At 47.7% G+C, this 21,290-nt stretch overlaps 5 protein-coding genes across 5 annotated transcripts; 1 reads left to right on the top strand and 4 right to left on the bottom strand.

Annotated features, from left to right (window-relative positions):
• The first annotated feature begins 266 nt into the window (after window positions 1–266).
• F5Y00DRAFT_236574 (P-loop containing nucleoside triphosphate hydrolase protein) lies at window positions 267–5,970 on the top strand. Its single transcript, XM_048007719.1, has 2 exons — window positions 267–581; window positions 646–5,970. Exons 1-2 carry the CDS (start codon window positions 514–516, stop codon window positions 5,603–5,605), a joined length of 5,028 nt encoding a protein of 1,675 aa, XP_047865017.1. The 5' UTR covers window positions 267–513; the 3' UTR covers window positions 5,606–5,970.
• A 481-nt stretch (window positions 5,971–6,451) lies between these two features.
• Window positions 6,452–7,907, bottom strand: F5Y00DRAFT_236573 (uncharacterized protein). The gene is made up of 3 exons (XM_048007718.1): window positions 7,669–7,907; window positions 7,144–7,595; window positions 6,452–7,055 (listed from the first exon to the last, which is right to left on the bottom strand). Exons 1-3 carry the CDS (start codon window positions 7,759–7,761, stop codon window positions 6,752–6,754), a joined length of 849 nt encoding a protein of 282 aa, XP_047865016.1. The 5' UTR covers window positions 7,762–7,907; the 3' UTR covers window positions 6,452–6,751.
• Window positions 7,908–8,531: 624 nt separating this feature from the next.
• F5Y00DRAFT_261900 (putative arylsulfatase) lies at window positions 8,532–10,643 on the bottom strand (the record flags this gene model as incomplete). The annotated part of the gene is made up of 5 exons (XM_048011290.1): window positions 8,532–8,891; window positions 8,948–9,057; window positions 9,131–9,632; window positions 9,726–10,067; window positions 10,140–10,643. The coding sequence occupies 5 exons, from the start codon at window positions 10,641–10,643 to the stop codon at window positions 8,532–8,534; spliced, it is 1,818 nt and encodes a 605-aa protein (XP_047865015.1).
• A 512-nt stretch (window positions 10,644–11,155) lies between these two features.
• On the bottom strand, window positions 11,156–14,959 carry F5Y00DRAFT_236569 (Med5-domain-containing protein). The gene is made up of 6 exons (XM_048007717.1): window positions 14,056–14,959; window positions 13,734–13,990; window positions 13,621–13,683; window positions 13,056–13,568; window positions 12,461–12,998; window positions 11,156–12,408 (listed from the first exon to the last, which is right to left on the bottom strand). Exons 1-6 carry the CDS (start codon window positions 14,750–14,752, stop codon window positions 11,321–11,323), a joined length of 3,156 nt encoding a protein of 1,051 aa, XP_047865014.1. The 5' UTR covers window positions 14,753–14,959; the 3' UTR covers window positions 11,156–11,320.
• A 694-nt stretch (window positions 14,960–15,653) lies between these two features.
• Window positions 15,654–17,057, bottom strand: F5Y00DRAFT_73555 (uncharacterized protein). The gene has a single exon (XM_048014083.1). The coding sequence runs from the start codon at window positions 16,498–16,500 to the stop codon at window positions 15,763–15,765; it is 738 nt and encodes a 245-aa protein (XP_047865013.1). The 5' UTR covers window positions 16,501–17,057; the 3' UTR covers window positions 15,654–15,762.
• Window positions 17,058–21,290: the final 4,233 nt, after the last annotated feature.

The raw sequence follows: 21,290 nt of genomic DNA, 5'->3' as shown, positions 1-21,290 counted from the left end.
TGTACATGTATCGGAATACACCGCGCCGGTGAATAATCACCTGCAATATCCCATATGCGGAGAAATCTACTTACTAAGTACCTGACGAATGCATACTGAATTGTATGTGTTTGGAGGTTACGTTCGGGTATTAGCAAGCCCACTTGGCCCCACTATATAATAGAAAAAGCTACATTAGCTCTAGTGTTAAGCTAGTTCTTATACATTTTATCATCCGTCAATCGCAGCATCTCCTGGACACTTTTTATGCTATCTCCCGCTCCACCCCCAAAAAGTTTCCCGATTCGCACGCATCCATCATCTTCTTACCTCTTCATTCCTTCCCGTTCGTGACAAAAAACCTAGGGTCCGGGTTTACCAGTTACCGCTGCGAGTAGCTGTGTTGGCTATTCTCTTCGATAAGAAGCCAATTGATTGTAGGAACCGATAATACTACATATCACATCAATCTGGTGATATCGTCAAAGCTACCTACCACTTTCTTGAGTGGGGCCGGGGAGACGCAGAGGAAACATGAGCTTTGCCTCGTGTACATGGCCGATATGGCGGACTGATGACTTCACGACATGTTTTCAATCCGAGTTAGTACTTCTTTGTAACCGTGTCCAAGTTTAATGTGTATTGCGCGTACTAACGGCTTAAAAGCTACCTTCAGATTATCTTCCCGCTTATACTAATATCTCTCTCTCTCCTTCACCTCCTAATACAGACTTTCCACCGCAATGTCAGGTTAAAACGAAGACATGGTTACGATCAGATACCCGACCATCAAGACCACACCGAGGTGCCTCCGGAAGATGATGATTCTCTAAGTATCGATGACGATGAAGGACTGGCTATCCATACAAATGGCGGTGGGCGTCTTGCCCTAGTTAAGACCACATCCAAAGGCTCTATTGTACAAGCCGATACTCCGCCCGCCCAAGAGCTATTGGTGATTGTCGAAGAGGTCGCAATATGCGGGCTGATAGCTATCAATATTATCGCCCTCGTCACTAATTCTTTTGGTGGCCATGGGCGGCTGGCTGCCATCATGGGCTTGGTTACTTGGGTGTATGTCTTGGTCCTAACAACGCTTCGGTTATCTCTGGGAAACACCAAATGGCGAGTACCGCGACTATGGAATCATACCGCTTTTATATACGGATTCCAATGGCTCTTTACTATTGTCATATTCCGCTCCGTCCTAATTCATGCCAGCTCTAAACTTGTGCAGGTCCTAATTATTACCGAGTTTTGCCTAATAACTCTACTATTTGGGATAGCTTTGAACACTAGGAAGGGCAATAAGATAGTTGTCCTGGAATGGGAAGGGAACCTCGAGCCGTCGCGCGAACCTCTAGCCTCTGTATTGTCCCTAGTTACCTTTTCTTGGATCGACTCTATGCTATGGCAAGGTTACAAGGAACCTCTCGAGATTCAACACGTGTGGAACCACTTGCCGCGCGATAAGGCCGCGTTTGTTCTCGCCAACTATCGCCAAGTTAAGAAGACAGCATCTCTCGCCCTACACTTGCTTAAGTATTTCAAGGGTCTAGTCATTCTTCAGTGCGTCTGGGCTACGCTAGGTGGCATTCTTACGTTCGCTCCGACTCTTCTTCTCAAGGCCATCCTTGAGTATGTGGAACAACCGACGATTGCCCCAAGAAATGTTCTTTGGCTTTACGTTATCCTACTACCTCTATCAGACCTCATACGCTCTATCGCCGATAATCAGGCCTTATGGATTGGCCGAAAGATTTGCATCCGGATCCGCGCTATCATTATCGGGGAGATCTATGCTAAAGCCCTTCGGCGCAAGGCGGCAAGTGGCAAAGAGACCGTTCTCGGCGGTGATGATGCGAATAGTGCTAAAGAAACGAAGCTGGAAAGAGTAAAACGATTCTTAGGACTAAAGAGGAAGGCAGATAAAAATACCAATGCTCAGAATGGTGATGTCGTTAAGAAAGACGGATCTAAGGACGCAGACGAACAAGCAAATCTTGGAACCATCATCAATCTCATGTCGGTCGACAGTTTCAAGATTTCCGAGTGCACTTCTTACTTGCACTTTTTACTAGCCTCTGCTCCCTCTCAGCTCATTGTATCCGTTGCTCTTCTTTACCAGGTCATGGGTTTGAGTGCAATTCCCGGCCTTGTTGTTATGGTCTTCCTCTTGCCAATTAATATCCTGCTTGCCAAAGGTTTCAACTTGACTCAGCGTAAGATCATGGCTGCAACAGACAAGCGAATACACACCACCAACGAAATCCTCCAAAATATTCGGATCATTAAATTTTTTGCCTGGGAAAAGCGGTTTAGTGATATCGTTGATGAAAAGCGACGAAACGAGCTGCGAGCTCTGCGGAACCGTTACATGATCTGGGCCCTTGCTGTTGCTATCTGGAATACTGTGCCAGTTCTCATTACGTTTTTCTCCTTTTTAGTCTATACCAAAGTCGAACGAAAGCCCTTATATCCCTCCATCGCATTTACCGCAATCTCCCTCTTCATGCTCCTAAGAGTGCCTCTAGACCAACTTGGAGACATGATTGCTCATGTTCAAGAGGCGAAGGTTTCGGTTGATCGAGTCGACGAGTTTCTGAATGAGGAAGAGACTGACAAATATAGGCAGCTGGGGCCGGACAACATAGACGAGAACGGCAATAGAGTCATTGGCTTCAGAAATGCAACATTCATCTGGGGTAGTAAAGACGCAGTTGCATCAGATGGTTCTATGGCATTCCGTCTTCTCAATCTTGATATCGATTTCAGGATCGGCAAGCTCAATATCATTGCCGGTCCTACAGGATGTGGGAAGACCTCAATGCTCATGGCTCTGCTCGGTGAAATGACTCTGACGGAAGGAAAAGTTTATCTTCCCGGTGGCCGTAGTCGTGAGGACGTTCGACCGGACCCCGCGACGGGCTTGACTGAGACTTGCGCCTATGTTGCCCAGACCGCTTGGCTAGTAAACGCGAACATCAAAGAGAACATCCTGTTTTCAGCCCCGTACGACGAGAAAAGGTACAAAGATGTCTTAGTAGCCTGTGCCCTGGAGCGAGATCTCGAAATCTTGGATAATGGTGACGAGACCTTGGTTGGAGAGAACGGCATAACGCTCTCTGGTGGTCAAAAGCAACGCATCTCTCTTGCCCGCGCAGTATATTCAAATTCCCGACATGTCCTACTCGATGACTGTTTGAGCGCCGTTGACTCGCATACCGCCAAATGGATCTTTACCAAATGTATTAAAGGCGAGTTGATGAAGGACCGTACCTGTATTCTCGTTACCCACAATACAACTCTATGTGCCCCCCAGTCTGAGTATGTTGTTCTACTCGACAATGGTAAAGTAGATGCGCAAGGAACAGCGAAAGACGTCATCGCCTCCGGGAAGCTCGGCGAAGAGATACGTAATAAATCTCGCCCAGGATCTTCTGATGCCTCGCGTGTCCCCTCTAGAGTACCGTCGAGTGTCGGCGATGAAAGCGACCAGACTCTCATTGACAATGGTGGGAATGGAACAGCCAACGCGAAAACTAATACCAGACAGGAGAAGCCACAGCGGAATGCCATGCACGAGACCAAGGCTACGGGTGCTGTCAAGTGGTCGGTTATCAGCCTATATTTGGCAGCAATGGGTACGTGGTGGTTCTGGGCCATAGCTGTCGTGGTATTTGGCAGTCAACAGCTCAGCGGTGTTGCTTCGAACCTTTGGATCAGAGAATGGGCCAACCAGTACACCGCAAGCCTCGGAACCGTATCCCTATCCGGAATACAATCCAGCGTGTCCCCGCAGCATTCTTCCAGTTCGTTTCCATTGCCGGCTTATTTCGCGTCCGCTACCAGTTTCGTTAAGAATAATACATCTTTCCTCACTCCTGCAAGCTACTCACCTGGTGATGTACCGGAAGTTAACGTTGACTACTACCTCGGTGTACTCGCATTGATTGGTATCGCCGGCGCAATCCTAGCATTGATCCGCGACATCTGGCTTTTCTTCGGATCGATTACCGCATCTTGGAAGCTTCACAATAGACTTATGTCTGCCGTATCTAGGGCGAAGTTCAAGTTCTTTGACGTAACGCCGCTCGGCCAGCTGATGAACAGGTTCAGCAAGGATCTCGAGGCCATCGACCAAGAAGTTGCGCCTGTTGCCATTGGCGTTATGACTTGCGCAGTTGCTATTCTGATTACTGTGGTACTAATAGCAGCCATTACCCCCGGGTTCTTGGTCGCAGGTGTATTCATTACTGGGTTGTATATCTTAGTCGGTATGTTCTATCTTCGAGCGTCCAGGGATCTCAAGAGGCTCGAGTCGGTAAATCGAAGCCCTCTCTTCCAGCAGTTCGGCGAGACCCTCTCTGGTGTCACCACCATTCGTGCCTATGCCGATGAACGACGGTTTATTCGGGAGAACCTGAATAGAATTAATACGCAGTCTCGTCCGTTCATCTACCTTTGGGCCGCTAATAGATGGTTGGCGATTCGAACGGACCTCTTGGGTGACTTTGTGTCGTTCTTCGCCGGCGTTTTCGTCATCCTCAGCTTAGGGAAGATTGATGCTGGCTCCGCGGGTGTATCTTTAAGTTATGCTATTGGATTCTCCGAGAATATCCTTTGGCTCGTACGACTCTATGCCGCGAACGAACAGAATATGAATTCCGTCGAGCGTGTCAAGGAATACCTCGACGTGGAGCAAGAGGCCGAGCCGATTATTGAAAAGAACCGTCCTCCCCAAAACTGGCCCGCACACGGAGCAGTGGAATTCATCGGATATTCTACGAGGTACCGCAAGGAGCTTGACCCGGTATTAAAGAACGTTACTTTTAAAATCAATCCCCGCGAAAAGGTTGGCATTGTTGGACGTACCGGTGCTGGAAAGAGTTCTCTCACACTAGCACTTTTCCGAGCTCTAGAAGCAGAGAGCGGCAAAATACTCATCGACGATATTGATATCAGTATGATCGGCCTACAAGATCTCCGACAAGCTATCACTATTGTGCCCCAAGACCCGACTCTTTTTACTGGCACCATCCGAACAAATCTTGATCCTTTTGACCTCTATACGGATGAGGAAATATTTGCGGCTCTCAGGAAAGTTCGACTCATCGGGCCGAACGAAGCTCTTCCATCGCTGATCCAAAACGATGGGGCCCAGGACTCACAAGTTCTGTCTGCTCCATCTTCGCCAACTACAGCAAACAAGAACATCTTCCTTGATTTGTCTTCACCAGTTGCGGAATCTGGTACGAATCTGTCTCAGGGCCAGAGGCAACTAGTTTGTCTTGCTCGCGCCATGCTGAAGAATCCCAAGGTACTCGTGATGGACGAGGCCACAGCGTCGATCGACTACGCCACGGATTCCAAGATCCAAGAGACGATCCACGAACTGAATACGACTATTATCACGATTGCGCACCGTCTCGCTACAATTGTTGATTACGACAAGGTGCTCGTTTTGGACCATGGTGCCGTTGTGGAATACGGCCATCCCTACGAGCTTCTACAGAATGAGGATGGACACTTTAGGAGCATGTGCGAGATGAGCGGGGATATGGATACATTGGCAAAGTCGGCTAAGAAGGCCTGGGCCGACAAGAAGCTTGTGGACGACGAGTAGGAAAAGGTCCGCATACGTAGGTACCAACCCAGATTAAGACGGTTTGGGGGCAGTCGGGATTCCCGCTATCAGGATACACCGTTAATGCGTTAATGCGGTGAAGCGCGTGCTTCCTAGGACACTCTGATTGATGACATCGACAGTTGGCAGGCTGTACGACAGACGGTCTGCGCTCGGGCGAGGCGTGTCTATATATAAATTAGAGACCGCCAGCGATGTGTTTATATGAAATAAACCCGTTTTCGGAATGCATGTATGTTTGTGATTTCATGTTTATCCTTAATTATCGCTACATATTTTTTACTAGAGATTGTATATGTACTTGAAAGATATCTACTGAATATAAATAATAATCATTGCTACTATGAAATCTTCTTATTTGAGCATCTATGTTTTCGTAGAGATGAAAGAGTTGCTCCTGAATTAGCATGTAGTTTAGGAGGTAGTTATAGTAGTTATGGTAACGGCTACCTGTTATTAGGTATTCATCAGGATTTACTCATGTAGACAAGTGTAGGTATCAATTAGACTGGTCCTACTATAAGATATAGAGTAACTAGTCTGGACCCTTCGTTACGATACACCAACTTTATAGCACGCAATCTCGTATTGGTCTTGTCTTTTAGATATCGTCCGTATGCGAGGCTTTATATTCGCCAGGTATACAATAATATTAGTTATCTATTTGAATATAAGTTATTTAGATGATGCAACTAGACACGAATAATTATAAATGTAGTGAAATGACAGACCCCCTACTCATGAACGTCAATGACATGAAATTCATTACGCAAAATCGGGTTCTCATATAACACCATAACACCAAGACACATCAGGCAAGCGGTATTTCGGAACTTTTTAATACCAGTCCAATTCATGTACATGCAGGCAGATGAGCACTATACAATACATAACGAGGGTCGCCATAAACATATTACAGCCTCTAAAGGTACACCATATGCTTTGCTCTGCTTTTTAACTTTTTCCCGTTGCCGCAACTCGATGAATGCACTTTTTTCCTTTCCAACCCTCGTGATGACGAATGGATTACCCGCACCCTGTTCATTTATCCCAACGCGTACCACATGAAGCCCGCTAACGGGCGGTAGGCAGCCTTAGTGAAAGGGTCTGCTATGCAGCCAGATTCTACTCAGAGACCTTGGCCTTGGACTTGCTGCTAGCACCGCTCTTGACACGGCGCGCGGCAGGGCGGTTCAGGTGGTCCGAAGGGATCCAGCTCTCGTCGTAACCCTTGTCAGTGCCGGTCGCAGAACCTTCACCTCCAGACAGGGGCTCCTTCTCGGCAGCGGGGGCAGGAGTGCGGCTCTTCTTGCTGTGCTTGGTGCTAGGGGCGCGCTTGGCCTGGGGGAAGAGAGCCTCGATATAGGTCTTGTACACGAAGTAGCTAGTGCCGGCAAAGGCAGCGGTGAGGACGACGTATAGGAAGATACTATAGTGACGGTGTTAGCAGGTTTCAGTCATAGGCAGAGTGCAAGATACGAAACAGTTGGAGAAATAAGCTAGAGAAAGAAACTTACATCTGAGGATCGAAAATGCTGGTAGGTGCCTCGACGATGCTGACGGTCTGGTCGTACACACCAACCTGGAAGATCTGGTTGGCAGAATTGCTAACAACGGCAATAATCTGGAGGCGCAAGTCCTGGGGCAACATGTCAAGTACGAAGGAGTAAGGAAGCGACTGCTTCTCGCCAGCGGGGATGGTGGTTTCGTAACGGACGGTAGTTAAGTTACGAACAACGGCAGCCGTAGGGTTGTCTCCGGGAGTTAGTGGCTTGGGACTGAGGAGCTGACCGCCGAGGAAAGCGACCAAGATTGGCTCATCCTCGTTGTTGGTCACATCAATCACAGCCTTGGTCGGGCGGCCATTGACAAGCTTCACTCCAAAGATATCATCGGCTTCGGGGAAGGTAGCGACAACCTCGGCCTTCAACTCGGCCGCGGGAGTACTGCCGGCATTGTCGGAAAGGGGCTTCAGAGTAAATCACGTTAGCAGCTAGCTTTCTTACGAATTGATAAATTAGAAAGCTGTTTAGGTAACTTACAGAGTCGGCATCTGGCTCAGCAGCAGCAGCGGCGAATACAGAGACGACGCGAAGAGCCAGAGCGGCGAGGACAGAATAACGGAGGGCGACCATGTTGGACAAGAAGACCAGGTAGAGAAACGGAGGGGTGAAGTTGTTTAGAAGGAATTAGTTAGAGGGAGGGAAAAGAAGCTCGGAGGAAAGAAAAGAAAGTTGCGAAGGTTGCGAAGGAAGCTTCCAATTCATCAATTAAGGTTAGCTGCTTGGCTTGTGTGCAATCTGGTCAAATGCAATTGCCCATTGAACAATGGATCCCTGAATTTGGGTTTGGGCCAATGACGTGACGTTGCGTCACTTACTTCCCCATACCGACGCATTACCCACCTCTTGCCAGATGTAGACGGGTGGCTAATGCCCTAAATTCTGGGGGCTTGACGTGGCTGCGATTTCACTTAGGTTGGGTCCATAGGTAGTCACGGTTTATCATCCGAGTTTTAGTTAACAACTGGTTGAAACCATCATCACAGAAAACTAAAAACTATAAGCTCAAATAATAGAACATTCTTCCAATACACATTCATTCACACCTATTATCAAATACTCTCACCGTAGGATATTTAAAATGTTGCTTATAGGTAAGAACATTGAAATAAAAATGAAGTCTTGTGAGCAATTCATTATTACCGATGCTTTAAAGCCACAGCCATATTGAGAGGTTTCCCAGTGTAAAGAATGATGCGAGACTAAGTATTATTTGTTTAATTCATCATATGCTGTATACACTCTGGAGGCTACCTAATGTAAATGCATTATAACTACCTTCTCAATACTTCAATATTGCTCCCAGCCTCTACCTATAAGTCTTCATAATTCTAACCTTCCCATCATACCCAATCCTCCCACCTCAACCCATCCCTCAGACCCTCCCACGTCGGACCCTCAGCATCAGGTAAGAATCCATTAGCGCAGTACGCATACTCGACACGAGCAGCACGACCCTGCGCCTCGTAAAAGCCGTCGTATCGCGGCTCCAGCGCGTCCGCGAGCGTCTGCACGCCGCCCTCGGGGTGTAATTCCGCCCACGGTCGTTGGCACGTTGTGCCCGCGCAGGTTTTGAGGACTAGGACTAGGGCGTCGAGGCGTGCGGCAACTTTGTCGACGGGATACCCAGCTGCTGTTGCTGTTGCTGTTGAAGAGGTGACTGATTCCGAAGAGAGAAGGTTGCGGAGTTGGCCTGGGTCGACCTATACAGTGTTAGTTCGATGATATTTTCAATGGAGTGAGTAGAAGGGGTGCGTACGTTTAGATCGTACAGCTCGTGCTCGTTATTGCACCAGACAGAATAGTATAAATTATACCCCGGCCCTGAGACGCGAAGAGCCTTGTACGTATTATGCTCGCGGGGATTTCCTAGATAAGAAGACAGTATTAGTTAGATCAGGTAAAGGGTAGCGATCTTACGAAAAGCAACCCTTCCACTCACGGTTATAAATCCCCTCACCCATCGCCATCCCCCAATACTCAATACCCGCATGCTCCCTCCTCTCCCCCCTTCCCTTCACCTCCTCGATCCCCTCCTTCGTCACCGGGATCGCCGCGCCATCAAAGTCGTCCCTCCGCGCAAGCCCGAGTAGATCAAAAAACGTCGGCGCGAGATCCGCGTGCGTAGTCACCACCCCCTCGGCCGTATAGTTAGCCTCGACGCCCGGCCCCCGCACGATCAGCGGCACGTTCACGTCCTCCTCGTACCCGCAGCTCTTGCCCGGCTGCAGCCTGTGCTGCCCGATGTGGTACCCGTTGTCGCTGCTGTACACGAAGTACGTGTTGTCGAGGATATCGTACGCCTCGAGCCGCTGGACGAGCCCGTCGACAAGCTCGTCGACGGCTTGGAGAGAGCGCAGGCGCTGCCGGTAGAAGTGGTCGTTGTACTCTACGTTGGTGCTGTTTTGTTGCGGTAGCTGGGAGATCCAGTTTGCGCCGGAAGGCTGTGAAAGTATGAGTATGTTAAGAAAAGGGGCAAGTCTTTTTTTGAGATTTAAGGGATCGTAGAGTGTTACCACTGAATAATTAATACATACTTCATCTGGATTAAAATTATCTGTCCGGGGCACCTTCTCGTCCTTGAAAAGATGCTTATGCCGCTCAGCAGGCACCGGTTCGGTGAACTCGAAAGGCAGATTATCGAGATCACGATGGCCATCCGAAGCCGAATCCTTCATTACAACATTGGCATGAGGGGCAATCGGCGCAGCAACGAGGAAGAAAGGCTTTCCGGCTTCAACAGCTTCATCTAGCAGTCCGTACGCTTTCTCCGCCAACACATCCGTGCTATACTGCCCTTCGTAACTACGCGGCTCTTCTCCGTTCCGCTGAAACGTGCTGTTTAGATAGTTATACGTATAGGGGTCAAGTAAAAAGTCCTAAATCCAAGTTAGCTTTGAACCCGAACACATAAACAAGAAGTAGGTGAGTGAGTGGATGGATGGTAATACCGAGCCTGTAAACCCCCCTGGAGCCGGCGAGTTGTAGTTTTCCACCGTATGCACATTGAACAGCTTTCCCGTATAATACACATTATACCCGACCTCCTGTAGCCAGACCGGGAAATAATTGTCGTTGAAGCCTTGCGATATGAATTTAGGATACCCTCCGTACGGCGCCTTCACATCCGTAACATTGGTATTATGCGCAAACTTGCCCGTCCACAACGTGACCCTCGATGGACAGCACACGGCCGTCGTTGCGTAGTGGCTACTAAACCGCGTTCCCTGGTCTAACAGATGCTTCTTGACCAACGGCATATAATCTAACGACAATAAGTGTACGTCCTGATCGTCCGTTAGAACGAACACGACATTAGGTTGAGATCGTGACGGCTGTGTCTCCGTCTCATGGCCAGGACCAAGCGGTTTTTGATCTGGACCTGAGTTTGGCGTGGCTCCAACCAAGCCGGAGCCGGTGGCGCATAGTAAAGCGGTTAGAGCCGTAGTCCGCATTTTCTAGACTTGCATGTATGTTCAAGCGTTCCTTTACATGCGGTAACAATTCATTTCGATTGTATTTCTCATAGTGTTGTTAATGTCTATGTAAAATGTAGCTATGATCAATTGTTACCTATGTAGGTAGTTTAGGTGATAGAATAGGTAACCTGGGTACTTACATATCTCCAATGACCGCATTGCAGGGGTCATATTGCGTGCTTGGGAATAGAGGCATTGACAAAATGCATTAGGTTAGGTACCTAGGTACTTAACTACACCAAGCGCTGCTTAATTTTATCATCACTTGTTACAGCTATTTTACGCTCCACGGCCTTGTCTTGTAGCTAAAACTCATTCAACCGAGGAATGGAGTTCTTCCTACCCACGCAGAACGGCGTCAAAATAAGTGCCTAACAAAAGGAATACTTTTGTAAAAGGTTCTCTCCAAATATATCAAGCAGAAAAAATATAAAAAATCATATCAATATACAATAGGCTCTAAATTTTATTTTGGGATAAGTTATAAAGCCATCCTCGAGTAGTTCGCTGAATTATGTAGATAAGAAAATGAGCCTTTGGTATGTTAGTACTTATAAAATCGACACTTTTTTTGACGCTGTTCTGCCACGTAAACGCCTCGCTCACGCCCTTGCTTAATCCAGTAATAACAAAAAGGGTATTTGTGACACTATCTAAGTTAAATCCCAGCTGTCAAGGAGATCAGCACCACCACTACCGCCTCCGAGACCGCTAAACATATCGTCGCTCGATCCAAAGTCAATTCCACCATGGTGACTGGAATCACCCGGATCGCCGAGATGGTTCATGTCATGGCCACCGTTTCCAAGATCTAAATTCATGCTTCCGTCGTTTGCCCCCAAGCTCTCGTTTTGGGCGGCTGCGGCTAACGCATCCCCGAGCGCGTGCGCGTTTTCTCCCAGTCCTAAATTAGCGAGCTCGCCTTGCAGTATTGACTCGGCTGGCGGAGGCATGAGCATCTGCGCCTCGACTTTGCGGTACAGGCGAACGATGATCTCAGCCATGCCCGGATCCGATTTCTGAATGATTTTGCAATCTTCCGCCTCTGCCTTTAAGGCCGCTTGAAGGGAAGTTCGTAGTTGCGGAGGTACGTAGGGTCGATTTGCAGAGTCTAAATGAAGCACCGCTTCTGTTGGTGGCGGCAGATTGGTCACATCAGGAGCGCATATGAGTGCGGTGGCAATATCGTGGGCAATGCTTCCGTTACCAGCTTCAGTCTGCACCTTGACTTCTTCCAGAACGATGTATAGAAATCGTTTTGCGCCAAGCATCCTTAAAGCAGTTAGAATCTGGCGATGCGTATATGAAGTCGGCACCACATTCAGGCCTGGATGGACGCTCCATGATACAAAGCTTTGCACTAAATGCCGAACAAGCGCGGCAAGTCCCCCATTCGCTGTACTACACCATACCTCGAGCTCGTTGTTAAAAGCGCTGGCAGTTCGTCGCGAGAGGCGGATATTTTCTCTCATCGCTTTAAGCAAAGGCTCTGTCGTCTGGTTTTTGGGATCCCATCGCTGTAACGATCGCAGTGAGTAGTCCAGCGGTATCGCGATGATATTCACAACCGAAGATAGCATCGTTTGGGCCTCAGTTGAGCCTTGTTTGGTTAAGAGGACCAGCTGCAAGATCCTAATAACCGCTTTGTGTTCCTGGCCATGGCTAAGCTCCACCCAGAGCAGACTAGACATGTATAGAATCGCCGGCACGAGGGATGGGAGTAGGAACGTATTCACTAAGTCTAGGTCCAAATGAGTACGCGATCTAGGAGGGTTTGTTAATTTGAGGCTTACATTCAACACCGGTCTTGAGGCTTTCTTCGTCGAGATGGTTTGTGCAATATGCGAGAACAATCTGGTGGAATAGTGTGGGAACAAGTAGATAGAAATCTTGCGGAGGACACGAAGATAACAGTTCGTCGGCCAGTCCACCTGATTCACTATCGAAAAGGCCGCGTATCCAACCATCCAAATGGCCGTTCTCTCGATCTGTTAACTCCTCTAATGGCCTGTTGAGCTGGTGCACTCTGAGTAGTTTGGCTACGAACGAGTCTGATCGAATGCCGAGATCCATGGCCGAAAGATTATAGCGATGAACGAATGCCAATACTAAAAGGAGTACGGACCCGAATTCTTCATAAACGGGTTGATATTCCCCTTGGTCCTCTTCGTAACGCCAGTGATTATCCAGTAGCTCGCATAGAGGATGTAACATAGTAATTGGCTTGCAGAATAGAAGCATTACATCTAGTAGTAGCGGCTTCTTAGCAAGTTGGCTGCATAGAAGCTTCAAGGTCATAGTTTCCTTGTTATTGCAAAGGCGACCGATAACCTAGCGTTCTTCCGTTAGCACTTGAGTCCCAATGTCGGCACAGTTCTAGGTGCTTACCTCTGCTAGAGCTTGACAAACCGCTCCGACATTCCCGTCCATATTGTCCAGTTCGCCAATTAGTCGTTGAATCCTCTCAGGATCGCCCATGCATTCCTCGACTAGTTGCTCCTTGACATACCGACCTGCCTGTGGTAGGGTCTGGTACGTAATCTCGCCGAGTAAAACTTCAATACTTGACTCCGGGATTAATCCATGTAGACAGCAAGCAAAACAGAAATCCTGACGGACGTTATCGGTTAAAATATTGCTATTGTGTGTATCATCAAACATGGCAGAGAGCGTTGGGAAAGCATTGGTGTCAACCTGGCTAAGTGCCTCGGTGATACAGAATTGAGCTGACAACGGGGGATACATGGACGTCGCCAACGTTGCTAGAAGCAAGGGTAATTTGTTGATTAAATAAGATCGAAGGAGGTAGCTAGCCTGGTGGCCTTCATTACGAAAGACTGCGTTAGCGAGGACATCGAAAGAAGCTAGTATTAGGTCAATTGCCGTAGACTGTATATCCCCCTATCTTATATTAACATATTTCCTCGAACAGCGTGTCGAGGGCAACACATACCTGATACCTATTATGCAGATAGTTGAAGAGAGCAGCGTCATCTATCAGCGGTCTCCCAACAAGCTAGACAGAATTAGTCTTTACTTCATAAAGGTGTATTTTCAGAATCATACTAAGGCATTCAAGTAAATGTATAAGCCAGCTCGCGAGTTAACATTTGGAAGCTCAGGTACGACGAAATTGTCTAAAGCCATCGTAGACTCTATATCATCAAACCCAGAATTAGTAGTGTCCTTGTTCTTATCAGCCGGTTCGAAAGAAGCAAGAGTCTCTGTACGGAATAGCTCGAGCCGACTGGCAATCTGCGATGCACTCTGGAGGATAGAGGGAATAAAGCTTGCTAGGCTTTCAGATAGAGCCCTCCGCGCATCTATATAATGTCAACCTAGTCAAAATTTATGTCAGGGGCGAGAAATGTAAGACGCAATCACGTACATTTTGCAGAAGGACGGCTGAGAGCGTTCAGAAATGTTTGACTCTCGCAGATTGCTAAGAGAAGCATAACAAACGCAGCTCTAGCTGCTTCCATTTCCTCCCTGGACTGTGGACTATGCAATTGGCTCATGACATCGTGTGCGAATGCTGTCGAGGCCGAAGTGAATAATGTCATCCATTGCGCTATCAATTTGCATATTTGTAAGGCATCCCCGGAACTTTCGATACCAGATCCCATCGCGACAGCTTTGGTGAGGCGGTAGAAGATGACCTCTTCAGCACCATAAGAATTACCCCATCTTAGATGCGCCTTATCCTCCCCATTCCCTAACGAGCCATTGCCGGCTTTTGAAGCTTGCGCATGTGATGTCGAATACTTATATAACGCCTTGAGTATAGAAGGAGTATCGATGAGCTTGTATTTGACTAGGCCTTGGAAATATCGTGGGATGCGAGGGTCGAGGCTTTCGGGATTCGAAGGTTGGGGTTTCAAGAAAATGTCGGCGATGATGACTGGAGGTAATGGATATCTCGAATGCATCATGGGAATATAGGATTCGAAAGTATCCACATCCAGACGACACGATAAGCATCTATTAAGAAACTTATCCCACTCCTCTCTTGAATTGACATGGTCTTGTTCATGTCCATTTGTCAAGACATCCTCCGTCTTCATCATATCCACATCCATCTCCATCTTCAAATAGCGTGTTTAGGTCTTCGAATATCGGATTTTGATTGGTACATTGAAGGTGCGTGGTTAATTGATTAATGTTAGACTTATATTATACCCCGTACTGCGTGTTTTTCCTTTATAACTATCGTATGTTTTATGTGTTATGTTGTTATGGTATGTGTATTTTGTGTTTGTATGTTGTAACCGTAGATTTTGAATTCGCGAGGCTGAACTCTTAGAAATTCGGCAGTGACTGATTGACGTGGGTGGTTATCTTAGTGCTACTACCTTGCCAGCTTGCCCACTATCGGTGGTAGGTGCTCCGGCTAAGCTACCTTAGGTACCCTTGTAGGTACCTATTTAGTGGCTCTTGTTGCTAATCCAGCCTGGGCTCCGGCCGAGGCCAGGGGCATTATTAGGGCCACAACGTGTTAGCTAGGATATGGAGCTTGGGCCATGTGAGCTCGACAAAGGACCCCTCAATAGAATAAACAGCAAAAGCCTCCTTATCTTCATGCCGCAACAAGCGAGCCAAAAGATTAAAACGCCACAACCAATACCACGTATAGGTATAAATGGATGTAAATAGATTTCAAGTTCAACTTATGTAATTATTATACCTACCACCCCATTATACCCTACGCAAGACTTAAGATAAATGTACGTATCTACAAAACTAACAATCTCTAATCAATTCGAACCAATCCAGTCTTTTATAGAAAATTGCCCGCGTTTTCCCTTCCATCCTGTGGATAAGTATAAAGCGCGTAGCGGTACACTCGAGTCGACCCATTATCCCAAAGGTACTAAATAGAAACTCTGAGCTTGATGATCTCTAGTTAATCATCTCTGGTGCCGTGAAATAAAACCCTTACGCCTGCCTGGTCGCTTCCCCCAGAGCAAACCGCATCCATCCAGTCAACCCCTATAATCCCGTCTATCCCATCTAATATCCGGGCGTCGTGTATCTCGGTTGCCCACTGTCCTCCTAAGGTACGCAGAGACTGCATTGGCGATACCCGCCTTGTGTCTCAGACATCCTCGCTTTTTATAACTGCCATGTCTCTATCGACATCAGGCGACCTAGGACCGACCATCCAGTCCTGCATTGCTAGCCATTCGCTCCAATTTGCCTCTGCGCTAACAATCTCTTTCTCCGTAACGTTCTGAAGAGGACGCAGGAAAGGAATGGTCTGCTCATCTGGCATGTCGTATTGGGACTTAACCTTCAGCCAGCCGGCACTCTTGGCGGCAAAGAGGAAATTTCTCCGCTCCACTTCATGGAGGTGCCCTATCCCAGCAACCCAATCGTCTCCAAAGAACCCATGCAAAACACCCGGGAGATCTAAGCCGGTTGCTACTAGCCGCCGGATGTACGGCGTCAAGGAAATAGATGTTGGTGTACGATTTGGTATTGGAAGAATTGGCGACTGGGACGACACGCCCGCCGGCGATCCGGGCATCTGTGATGAGATAACAGGATGTTTTCGTTTTTGGAAAGGTAATTGTATATTTACGAATGCTGCAACGGCCTGTACCGGACCACTGTGCTGGGCGTGATCCAAAAAATACCGGACACATGACTGGAACTGCGGGTACCACTCGAGAATGTCGAACTGTGATTCTTGAAACGGGATAAAGGGCCCCGACGGGTCTATCCCAGGCGCCACCCCTCGTGAGGAGGAAGCCTGCGGAGGTGACCGGGACTGGGACGGTTGAAACGGCATTGGGAATCCGGGAGGTCCACCTCCCTGAGAACGAAATGGCATGCCGCCAAGGTTACGCCGGTAGCTGTGTCTAGTAGATCTAAAACCCGGAACGGCCGTCTCTGTAAAGGAACGAGTCCCGGGGAGTGTCTAGTAACACTTGACTGAGCCTTTGAAAAGTCTAGATATAATACCCAGTTCGTGCAAGTGACGGAAAGGTAAAATGCGTGGTGTATCGAGTAGTAAGAAAGGAAGCGTACCAATCTAAAGCATCACGGATGCTCCACATCGAATTGACCCGCGGTACGCCAATCAAGAGGGAGGAAGCTAATCGGGACGATAGATTTTGAGACTAGGTAAAGACGGCGGGCCGTTGAAGGTTTTAATACCACTTTGAAGACTTGTAGCTTGTCCTTACCTTTTTCATCTTCGCCTAGACCAGTCCGCTTCGAGTCAAGGGGAAAGGGGAGGCTGTAAGTCACTATGTACCAAAATACCAAGGGAAATAAAAAAGTAAAAAAGTAAAAGTAAAAAACAAATCAATGTGACTAGGTCACAAAAGAGGTCACAGTAACCGGCCCTCGGCAGCTGAACCATGAGAACTATACCAGAGGGTCCGCCACTTGCGGCATGTAAACTCGGGTTAACGACAGGATCTAGATGTAATCATTGTGGGGGGGCGATCACACTTGTGAGGCTTGGTGCTTGTACCGAACAGGGTTGAACTAGTAACAAGAAAGACGAAAAGAGGCATGGTCCGAGAATAGGAACATGCCAAAGCTGCAGAAGCATAGGTACGCGTAGTGTAAGTAGCAAGTCTACCTATGTATTTGCCATACCTACACCTTGTAATTGGATTCCGACCCGGCCGATGTCTGTAGTGTAGGTCCGTATAGTGTATACCTATTTTCCAATCCCGTCGGTCCACTTCGATGGGAGCTACCCAGAAGCAGTATAGGGCGGCTCAAATAGTGATGACGCAAGGAATTGACCTGTCGTCTTGCAAAATTTTGGGTGAGATTCGAATTGGGGGGTCTAGTTGGTGAGGAGCTTTAGGCGAAAAATCAAAACATAAATCAGAACTAAACCCGACTTACATGATAACTCTCTCATCCAACGTAGTCAAATGCGCGCGGGCGAACAAGGTAAAAGAGACGGACGATCTCTAGAGGTCGACGTCAGTTTGAATAAGTATAGCAAGGTCTATAAGGATTCGCGAAGCATCTAAGCAGCAAAAAATATGGAACGATGATGACGATGATCTTGATGAATTGGTGAAGATGAGGCTGCAAGAGACATGCCATGCATATGTTCGCGCATGGCGGATAAAGGGCCCTGGCGAGCCTGAGGAGGGGTCTGCGAGGGGTCTGAGAGGCCCTGCAAGGCCCTGCAAGGCCCTGCGAAGCGTTCCTTAGGGCTTTGCGAAGGGGGTTGAGTCCCATAGTTAGAGGGTTGAAAGTCAGGGTCGCTGCCGCAAGTGTCATGTAGGTAAGTAAGAACCCCTGTCCTACTTTGTCAAAGAAAGGAAGAGATCGGAGAGGAACTAGAGCAAAGATGAACCATTGGATAGAAAGCCTAGACTGTGCAGGAGTGAGTTTTGCGGCGACGACGGGGACGGGACTAAGGGTTGCGCCGGCCCCACTTCCTGCGAACGCCACCAGCTAAAACATCTGTATAGAGGTAGGTACTTGCGCGAACGAAAAAAACGCCCCTGAATTGCCCTGAATGCCCTACATTCAGGTGGGGGCGCAGGAACTTACCGCGGTCCGCCATACGTCCTCGTAACAGCGCACCTAATCTGGTATAATATACTAGGAGGTAGGTAGTACACACTTTACCATTAGGTACCTACTTTTCTACCACATTTACCAACTTAGCGCCGCTAATCCTCCGTAGAGTTACAACATTCCCACGTTCCCACACCTATACTCCTTAGGTAGTACACTTTATACACCTTACCTAGGTGGGTAAATGGTGCATACATGTAGGTGCATCTACAGACAACGGAAGCTTCCAACTGAAAACTAAAGGTCGTATGCGCACCTCCGACGACCGACATGCAACTTCTCAACTTTACATTAAGACCTTCAGGAGAAAGAACAGTTAAAGAACAGTTCTACTTCATCCGTATTGCAACATTTTACCTTACCTATTACCTTACCTGATATACACAATAGTCGATTAATCGTTAAGATAATGTACATAAAATATATAACAAGGCTCATTTTACCTAATCTGGTCTCTGATCTGGTAATCTACTTTGCCTTCCGAGAATCTGTACCTCTCGACACCCGGGTCTAGGTCTGAGACAGGGTCGTTACCCTGATGTACATCCCATCTAGCCATCTCTATCATGTACGGGCTTCATTATTACCTGGGTAGCCTTAGGTTTTTTAGTAGTACACACAATCTAACCCCTCGGAGGTAACCGAGTTATCATTTAATCCTAGGTACATCGAAGATCCGATGAAAGAGGGTCACGCGACAAATACGGAAGACATTAAGCCCGGGAGTACGATATAACGCCTCGATAATATATGGCCTCCCGGATTATTCCAGGAAGTACCTTGGCCTAGATTCCGTTATGTAGTCTGGAGCTCAAACGGCTGCGGAACGGCTTCAATTACCCCATAAAATTGACTGACAAGGAACTCTTCCCTTGAGATAGGATATGTCCCCCCCTGTAGGAATTTGGTATTCTCACCATACGCTGACTTATACAGGCTTTTCGGAAAAGAAATTACAGGACGACTTGAGTGCCTAAGCCAACAACAAATCAATGTTAGGTATTTTGCTTCATACCTTAGTTGTTCTAGTAACAATTGGGGGTGTACTCCGGTTGGTCACGAACGCGTTTGAAACAGTGCAGATCCGGAGCCGAGGGGTCAGGTCCTACGAAAGAAGGGATATATTACTTAAAATCACCTAACCAAATATATCAAGTTCAGCTTCAGCCAGGCCTATGTAGCCACCATTGTTGCCCCCCTCTAAAAGCGTTTTAAGCAACAACAATAGAAACCGTCTATTAGTTTCATCGACTAACTATTTGAAATCATCAACACTACAACAATCCCATAACTGTGGCGTCGGAATCGGTTTGTGTCCGTAAATAATATCCATCTATCTGTCAGGGCCCACCAAGCCACAACGTCCGGAACACAGCATCTCTATCGTCCCGGAACGTTGCAGCACCGAATACCAAGCGGATGGGGCATCGGTGATACAGCGGCCATGCTGTGTGTCAACAGCAAATAATGGAGCCAGGTTCTAACTACTGGATTAGAATCAGTGTGGACAATGGCCATGATCTTATTTGATACTTGACAAGTAATTTTGCCAATCAACCTGCGAATATCACCTACTAAGACTATTCGACCGGATGTGCCGTAGTGCTTAAGGCTTAGTACTCACGCCAGCTAATAATGAGGCCGACTAACACTCTTGATACGACCTACCTGCCTATCAACTATACGTATAAACATCACAAGGAAATCGCCACCGCCGCATAAACTCATTACAGAGTTTTTATGGTACCAGCTTACGATCCCTATCCCAATACTAGGTACATGTGCTCTAGTCTGGTTACAAATCACGACAGCCATCTTCAGCTACTCGGATACTTTTAATATAAAACTTTCAGCTACCTATAGGCAAGAAATTAATCAAATACGTACTGATCTTCTCGCCTGGACCATGGTCTAACCATCGGCCCCTATGTATATGAGCTCTCAACTAATTATTTCCTAGTGCCTTAGATCACAGCACGGCCAATGATCTCGTCCCCAAGCAGATGATCTTGTACAGCTTCAAAATTTCCGATCTGTAAGTGCTAAAATAGCTTGAATGATCGCTACAACGGAGCGCCGCACGATGTAACAAAAGTGAATCCGTACCTGACAATCCGAACATACGTACTACAGCTCGCTAGAAACAGAAAAAAAACGTTCATAGTATTACGGCGCAAATCTAAGACATAAAGGGACGTACATTGCGGTGACGCGCCTCGAAATCAATTCTTCCAAGACCTGAGTGTGTTGCTATTGGACGGAGCATACCCCGGCTCTCCGCATGAACGAGCGCAAACGTGAGCAAACAGCGAATTACGTAGCCCTGCAGGCTCGTGAATTCGGTAGATTATCTCGCTAGGCATCATATCCCTGTGAGGCTCGTCAGATCTGTTACTGGGGCTACCGGGGAGCTTCATTAAGGAAGTTGCGCTTTGTTTCCTAATTTACGCTGAAAGGTTAGTCGGGGACGCGGGTAACACCTGCGATGACCTCTGTCAGATACATATAAGACCAGAAATACACTCGACCATTCCGGGGGCCTTCATGTTCCTACGGAAATCATCATGCAGGGTCCCCCCCTCCGGGCTCGTCGTTTCTCTTCTGATTGGGGCGATCCGCAGAAAGGCAGTTTGCAGGAGTATCGAAGGCGTAAATAGCATTTGGTACCTACTTAGTATTGACGCCTCACTTTTCTCGGGGGGGATGGGGGATGGGAGCAGGGGTTGGGTTGTGGCTCGTCTTCGAAGTGACCGTCGGCTCAAGCCATGCGGCCCGAGTCCTTGGACCCGATCCCGTCCGTCCCAGACGACTGGGTTCGATGCCACAACTTGCTGCACCTGCCACCGCCCGTCGAGCTAATACGGATGTTGATCGGTCGACTGCGGCAAAATTACTTTAAAGGGAGGACGTATAATTACCACCAATCTCAAAGAAAGTGAGGCAGCCTCAGGGGAACTACATATGAACGATATCATTCGCTTCTACGTGAAGGTTCGTTGGCAAATTACTCATGTGTCGTGGCTAACTAAACCGGTAATTCTTAAACGTCTTAGTCTACCAGTTTCT

This window comes from Daldinia vernicosa, assembly GCF_022497035.1.
Source record: "Daldinia vernicosa strain CBS 139.73 unplaced genomic scaffold F5Y00scaffold_22, whole genome shotgun sequence".
NCBI lineage: Eukaryota > Fungi > Ascomycota > Sordariomycetes > Xylariales > Hypoxylaceae > Daldinia > Daldinia vernicosa.
This window is presented reverse-complemented; position numbering and strand designations above follow the sequence as displayed.

What these genes read in the sequence shown, in the direction of transcription:
- F5Y00DRAFT_236574 (XM_048007719.1), top strand. Translation starts at nt 514, where the DNA reads ATGAGCTTTGCCTCGTGTACATGGCCGATATGGCGGACTGATGACTTC. An exon ending in ACGACATGTTTTCAATCCGA is followed by an intron (nt 582 to 645) that starts GTTAGTACTTCT and finishes ACGGCTTAAAAG; the next exon opens with CTACCTTCAGATTATCTTCC.
- F5Y00DRAFT_236573 (XM_048007718.1), bottom strand. Translation starts at nt 7,761, where the DNA reads ATGGTCGCCCTCCGTTATTCTGTCCTCGCCGCTCTGGCTCTTCGCGTC. An exon ending in CTGAGCCAGATGCCGACTCT is followed by an intron (nt 7,596 to 7,668) that starts GTAAGTTACCTA and finishes TTTACTCTGAAG; the next exon opens with CCCCTTTCCGACAATGCCGG. An exon ending in AGCATTTTCGATCCTCAGAT is followed by an intron (nt 7,056 to 7,143) that starts GTAAGTTTCTTT and finishes CCGTCACTATAG; the next exon opens with TATCTTCCTATACGTCGTCC.
- F5Y00DRAFT_236569 (XM_048007717.1), bottom strand. Translation starts at nt 14,752, where the DNA reads ATGGAGATGGATGTGGATATGATGAAGACGGAGGATGTCTTGACAAAT. An exon ending in CAGCCGTCCTTCTGCAAAAT is followed by an intron (nt 13,991 to 14,055) that starts GTACGTGATTGC and finishes GACATTATATAG; the next exon opens with ATGCGCGGAGGGCTCTATCT. An exon ending in ACATTTACTTGAATGCCTTA is followed by an intron (nt 13,684 to 13,733) that starts GTATGATTCTGA and finishes AATTCTGTCTAG; the next exon opens with CTTGTTGGGAGACCGCTGAT.
- F5Y00DRAFT_73555 (XM_048014083.1), bottom strand. Translation starts at nt 16,500, where the DNA reads ATGCCATTTCGTTCTCAGGGAGGTGGACCTCCCGGATTCCCAATGCCG.